The following is a 6,892-nucleotide window of genomic DNA, read 5'->3' as shown; positions in this document are numbered from 1 at the left end:
GAGGCTGCCCTTATAAACACTTTTAACAGAGACGTACGTTTCAAGATGGGACTATAAAAAGAGAGGACATTTTTGTTTCCTCTAAATTATGGGGTAGTCATCACTCATCACCATGACCCTATTTCAGCTCTGAGACAAACTCTAAAGTAAGCACATATACTAGATTACTATACCTACTAGCACCAAATTCATTTCTTAATCTACTAGAATTAGATATGGAAGAATTGGATTATTTGGTTTAGGATTATTGGTCTCAATAAACCTTTTCATTTTTCCTCACATTTTTATGTAAATATCGAGTCTTTAGCTTCATTTTGATATTGGCTTTTGCTATTACTATGTTTGTCTCACTTTCTGCAATCAAGTTTATGTTTTTGCTGCTAAGGTTTGGAATTCTCAGCAGTATATGTTATGGGTTGGCATCAAGTTTGGTATTTGAGTCTTGGCAAAGCATATTGGTATTATTTGCAGGGTTATGCATATATGCTCACGCACCCCGGAATACCTTCCGTTTTCTATGACCACTTCTATGATTCGGGTGATTCCATTCATGATCAGATCGTGAAACTGGTACAATTAGAAGTTCTTCCTTTATTAAGCATTTGGACTTCCAGATTAGTATATATGGGCCATTTTGAACTGATGCTCATTATTAGGTTTGTGTACATGAGACAATTGTGGATTAATGGAAATTGCAATGAATGATTTTGGATGTGGATTTTATGGTTTCATGAATGGGCAATTTTAATTTCCAAAATGCATGCATACCAATTGTAACAAAGGACTACTACTATGTGTTATCTCAAATTGCAAGCTACAACAAAAGCACACTAATGTGTGGTTGCAGCTGCACAAAAGCAACACAAAAACCAATTAAAAGTCTATTGTCTTTTTGGCTTTGGGACGACAGAAAATTATAGTCTAAATGGTAAAACAATAACATAAGTTAGATGGAATTGTTGGCTGAAGCATATAATAACAACAAATAAGTGTGGTTGGACTTGATCACAGACAATATAAAACACGTACTATTAGTGGTCTTTTTTATATTCAGATCACAAATATTTGTTGTCTTAAATAACCTCAAACGACAGTAAATTGTCGTTGTAAGGAGACTGACATAACAGAAAGAATATGATATCTATTGTCTAAACCATTTCCTAACATCACATACGTATAATTTCAAAACCTTTCACACAACACTTAAATGTCATATAAACCTACCCTAGAACGACACTTAATTGTCCTCTGATGCGCTTTACAACCACAGATAATTGTCGTTTAAAGTCAATTGGCACAACATTTAATTGTTGTTGTATGACAGATCACAATGTTCCCAAAATGCAAAACTCATCAGACGACACATTTTTTATGTCGTCTGAAAATTCAGACGACAAAACTCTTATGTCGTTCGATACGCCCAAGACACGACATCGTACTAGACGACACATTTTGGTTCGTTCAGACGACAGAACTGTTCTGTCGTCTGAAGGCCTTTTTGACATAGTGTGCATTTTATGACAACCACAACAATTAATGTAAAAATAGATAATCTTTATTTTAGATGTAGTAACTATTTCACGTACAACTTGTTATTACTGCTTTTTGAACTAATTTACAAATGTTACCACAATGTGTTATCATATAGGTAGACCATTATATTTTGACTAAAAGCACGTATGTCGTCATTGGTGTCATGAAGTTCTCCCTTGCATAATTTAAGTAATATATTGTGTAATTTTCATCGTCGAAGTTGTAATTACTTTCAATCGACGTAATTTATCAATTACTACAACAACTGATGTAAAAACGATAATTTTTATTCTAATTGTAGTAATTACTCCACAAATGTACTAGTTTATGGACAATTTAACAAGTGTGACAACACATTTGTTGTCACAGTGGTAAATCTTTATGTTTTTATCATTAATGAAATGATTATTACAATGACTACACATTTTCCCACAACCCACAACAATTGATGTAAAAGCGGTAACTTTTGTTATATTTGTAGTAATTACTTCAAAAACTACATCATTTACAAGATTATCAACCATTTTACAATTCCGACAATATTTGTGTTGTGAACATGGTAAAATTAATATTAGACCAAAAGATATGTAAGTACTCAGTACGTATTGTAAGAAGGTTCTCCATTTGATAATCAATGTTCTCCATTTGATAAAAGCTATCTAATAATGATATTTACATCTTTGACCACTCAATTACAATAACCACAATAATAAGTGTGGTCATAAATCGTAATTTTAGTTCTACTAGCTATAATTTATTATTTTAACAATATTTGTTACATGTTTCTGAACAATATTACACATCAAGAAAGAATGTGTTGTTAATATGGTATATTTTATTTTAAAAATGACACATGTCAACATTTAAGTGGGTAACCTGTTAACCGGTTCAATAGGTTTTCACTTCATTAATTTACTAAAAATTAAAAAAAATAAGGGTATGACATACATCAAGGTACTCTAGACGACCCCGGAATTTTCTTAGGTATCCGGATATTTGCCATACACCCATTTTATTAAGGGGCCGTGACCACTTACCCAATTTTAGCCCAAAAATTGCCCACTTACTCCACCAAGAGTTTTTTTAACCCAATTTACCCAATCTAACAGTGTTTGACAGTATTGCCCTCATTTTAATTAACAAATTACACTCATATCTCTCTCTCCTCCCCCTCATCGATTTCTCTCTCTCTCTCTCTCTCTCTCTCTCTCTTTCTCTAACCTCGTCTCAGGCTCTCTTTCTCTCTCTCTCTCTCTCTAAGCCACCACGCCCACCACTCCACCGTCGATGTCGGCCTCCACCGCCGCCGCTTTGTCCCACCGTCAGACCACCAGAGGATGACGCCATCCAACTCCACGAACCCAACCCCTCTAGGCTTCGCCGGTTTTGTTCGTCAGATGTCCGGGAAGCTCTCCACGCCGGAATCGGGTCTGGGCTTCGCTTGCAGGTCTCGGACGACGTCAAAACTGTGGTCTATTGGGGGGCAATAGACAGATTATTGCCCCCCAATAATTTCTTAACTGTGGTTAATTAATCAATGAAATTAGAGTTTTGATAACTCTTATGTTGTTTTGAGTTTATTAAAGTACAATAATCTGTCAATGATAGAAACTGGTGATTTTTGGGGTGGTCTATTGGGAGGCAATAGACAGATTATTGCTGGCTGTGGTTCATTTATTACAGGTCATTTCAAAAAAATGTTGTTAAATTCATTAACCAAAATAAGTAGGTTTATTGGGGGGTCATAAAAAGTTTATAAGAGACCAATAATCTTTTTATAGATGGTCAGAAGTAACTCAGTTTGGTTTTAAATTAGTTTACAAAAGTACAGGTATTCAAATTCAATACTTGGTGAATTTAAGTCCACAACGAATTGGCTTTTTTTTTCACACTGTCCACTTCACTTGAACCGCTTCACCCTAGGCCTCCCGGGTGGCCTCTTAACAAGAATAAATGCACCTAACAACAAAAGGATCACCCATATTCCTCCAAAAAATAACAAACCAAATATATTATTGCCCCGCAATAAACAGATTATTGCCCCCCCAATAATATATCAGAAATACCAAAACACATTAGAAGCAGTCTTTAAACAGAAAGGAAAATATCACTGAACACAATTATAGAGACTTTACAACAATTAAGATACATTATTGCCCCCCAATAGGAAGATTATTGCCCCCCAATAATCTCGACTCCGGTTGACGATTTTGCCCACAATTCCAGTCATTTTGCAACAATTCTGGTTGACCATTTGCCTTCACACTGATTTGACTCCGATTACAACGTACGACTCCGGTTGCAGCCTGGGACTGGAGATACAATCAAGTTGCGATTTCCGTGATGATCAGTCGCCGGCGAGAGAGACAGAAGCAAATTGAAGACGTACCCGATTCTACTGGCGGTCGTCAATTCCTTCAGAAGGTCCAACCCGGCCTTGCCAAGCTTCTCAACGACGAGGACCGTCGGCTTGGCGTCGAGCCTGGCCGCGGAGAGCACGACGATGAGTTTCGGCGCGGCGATGGCGAGAGCCGGCGTCGTGGGCGACCTGTTGGAGGGATGGAGGGAGGGAGAGAGAGAGAGAGAGAGAGAGAGAGAGAGAGAGAGGAGAGATTGATCAGGGCAAAACAGTCCAAAAATATGAAGAAAACAGGTCCAACTCTTAGAGTTTTTGGTAAGTGAGGTTTAAAAATAAAAATTGTTGTGTAAGTGGGCAATCTCTTAGAGTGTTTGGGTAAATGGGGTTAATTAACCCCAAAAATGGGTAAATGATCATTTCCCCTTTTATTTTAAATATTTTGGATCACTGGATTAGTAATATATCCAATTGTCCAAAATATTTAAAATTTGGTAACTTGTTTAGCCCTTAGCTAGTTACTATAATTAGTTAAATAGTATTGATTACTAATTAATTTTATCATTAGCCAATTACTATTAGTTAAATAGTATTTATTACTAATTAATTTTATCATTAGCCAATTAATGATTATCAATTGACAATTACACAATTGACAATTATGTTTTTTCCTTATTAAAACAAAAACCTTCTAAGGCTCACGGAATTAGGTTAAATAGTCTTTATTACTAATTAATTATAGCATTAGTATAGTAGTTTCCTTAAGATACAAATAGAACAAAAATTACTTGATGTAAAAGCGGTAGCTTTAATATACATATGTAACTATATAATAAACGGTTGGTCCATCTTGTTCATTACACCTCGATCTTATTCAATATTCATTACACTTTCTATACGTTGTTGCTTAAATCCCGATCGACTTCAAGCTTTTCCTGATCAAAATTACTGGATAGTACTGCTATTCTTGCAAAAAGCCTTTCTTTTCTTATGAGCTTCATTTGGGAGTTTTACGTCTGTAGCCAAACCAATGGCTTCAAGGAAGCGTATTATATACCAAGTAGTGTCAATCTCCCACCATTCCAAGCCTTGACGAGCTGAGTACTCAAAGGCATGATGATTATTGTGCCAACCTTCGCCATGCGCTAGCAAACCTAACAACCTGTAATCAAAATCAAACTTTAAATTATATATAATCAGTGCCAATAACTACATATTAATTCATTAGCCAAATGACTGATATATAAATATTTAATACCAGTTGTTTCTAGACAAATCACCAGTATTCCATACTTGCTTTCCCCATATGTGGCAGATCGAGTTTATTGAGAAGGTAATGTGGAGTAAAAATACAGTCCTTACACCCTGCAAAGAATTGTAATTAAAAAGACAACCAATCAATCAGTTCAGTAAAGATATGGTTCCATTGATATGTACATATATTCTTGTGGAACAAGGTAGGTGATGATCAGTAAGAGCAAGCTTACCACTCCCCAAACCAAGAATGGTAGCCCTCCTCGAGTATATAGCAGAATTCCAAGAGCTACAGAGTGATAAGGATACGTACAGTGAATAAACCTATAGTACCACTGCTTCTTTAAGTCTCCGACATTCTTGAATTCTAGTGTGTCGGGCTACAGAAATTCAACAAACACATTATTGGGAAGACAAGCTTTAATTTTCCGATCGATACTTACATGCTACATGCATGATTCCAGTACGATCAAGTATGTAGCTGTTTCATTTCAAAAAAAAAAAGTACGTAACTATTTTTTTTTAATGCAACTTTGATCTCATTTCACAAGAAAAAAAAAAATCATTGTATTTAGGTAGGTAAGGTCTTCGTAGGAGTAAATCATAAAGTCTTAAACTCGGGTTTTGAGACTCAAGACGTAACTGCATATTTATGTTACAAATACGATGATATGCACGTACCCTATAATCTCAATCACAGTGTGTATCTAAGGTATTTAGGATTGTGTTTGAGAGAGAGAGAGAGAGAGAGAGGCTTATACGTACGGTTCCAAACCGAGAATGATAGTCAACAAGCCAACCAATATGACTGTACCAAAATCCCTTAATGGGACTGTGAGGATCATCCCATGTGTCTGTAAACTGATGAAGGATTCTGTGTGTGCTCACCCATTCAATTGGACTTCCCTATAAACCATACAAATTAAGAGCATGCAACAGATTAATGATCCCTCAAAGTATATATAAAGCTAGCCAGATAAAAGAAGATGGGTTAGTTTACAGTATGTCATTGGATGAAGTTTCACAAACCTGGAGCGAAAGGACGGCGCAGTAGGCAAAAGAGTACTCGAGCCATCTAGGAAGCTTAAAGCTGCGGTGAGCGAGGTTTCTATGGAAGGACAGAGTAATACCCACACCTGTAACAAAATAGAGTGCCACAGCCAGCCAAAACGCAGACCAGTTGAAATAAAACGGCCCCAAAAGAGCAAGGCAATGTGTGGCCAGGACAAGAAACTTGGTTGTTGAGGCCTCCATTTTTTCTTCCATGGTGCTGTTCTTCAAGTGAGAGAAATAAATTAAAAGCAAAATCTTTTCTGTCTAATTTGAAACGAAGAAGAATTAGAAGAAGCAGCTTTTATATTATTTGGACTCGATTACATTGTAAACATTAACACGTCTTTTGTGTGGCTATGATTTGATAGCTTGCTTCTGCTGAGATTTTGATGGAAATGAAGAAAGGTAGAAGTCGAAGGAGAAAGGTAAAGAAGAAAGCAAAGAAGAGCTACTGGTATATTTCTCTGAATGTTTACAATGAGCTAGAACACACTTAAGAGACTAATCGTACTTAACCTACTACTTATAGTGACTATGCCTTAACTAACTCCATACTGATCATCAGGTCAATGACACGTGTCGTGAATCTGTGCATTATCACAACAACTCTAACAACTAATGGACAGACTTGTAAACAAACACTGTTCTCGAATCTTCTAACCCTTCCAGCTGTTAATTAGTTATTCTAACCACTCC

The 6,892-nt window shown here is 36.3% G+C and overlaps 1 protein-coding gene across 1 annotated transcript; it reads right to left on the bottom strand.

The window, feature by feature from the left end:
• Positions 1-4,698: 4,698 nt before the first annotated feature.
• On the bottom strand, positions 4,699-6,673 carry LOC133744071 (palmitoyl-monogalactosyldiacylglycerol delta-7 desaturase, chloroplastic-like). The gene is made up of 5 exons (XM_062172208.1): positions 6,173-6,673; positions 5,909-6,049; positions 5,377-5,523; positions 5,148-5,254; positions 4,699-5,051 (listed from the first exon to the last, which is right to left on the bottom strand). The coding sequence occupies exons 1-5, from the start codon at positions 6,407-6,409 to the stop codon at positions 4,835-4,837; spliced, it is 849 nt and encodes a 282-aa protein (XP_062028192.1). The 5' UTR covers positions 6,410-6,673; the 3' UTR covers positions 4,699-4,834.
• Between the last annotated feature and the right edge of the window lie 219 nt (positions 6,674-6,892).

The sequence above is a fragment of the Rosa rugosa genome, chromosome 1 (genome assembly GCF_958449725.1).
Source record: "Rosa rugosa chromosome 1, drRosRugo1.1, whole genome shotgun sequence".
NCBI classification, from domain to species: Eukaryota; Viridiplantae; Streptophyta; class Magnoliopsida; order Rosales; family Rosaceae; genus Rosa; species Rosa rugosa.
This window is presented reverse-complemented; position numbering and strand designations above follow the sequence as displayed.

Bases quoted from the DNA above. Each gene is read 5' to 3' on its own strand.
- LOC133744071 (XM_062172208.1), bottom strand. From the start codon at position 6,409: ATGGAAGAAAAAATGGAGGCCTCAACAACCAAGTTTCTTGTCCTGGCC. The intron at 5,255-5,376 runs GTAAGCTTGCTC...AATTCTTTGCAG, and splicing joins CATTCTTGGTTTGGGGAGTG to GGTGTAAGGACTGTATTTTT. The intron at 5,052-5,147 runs GTATTAAATATT...TTTTGATTACAG, and splicing joins GATTTGTCTAGAAACAACTG to GTTGTTAGGTTTGCTAGCGC.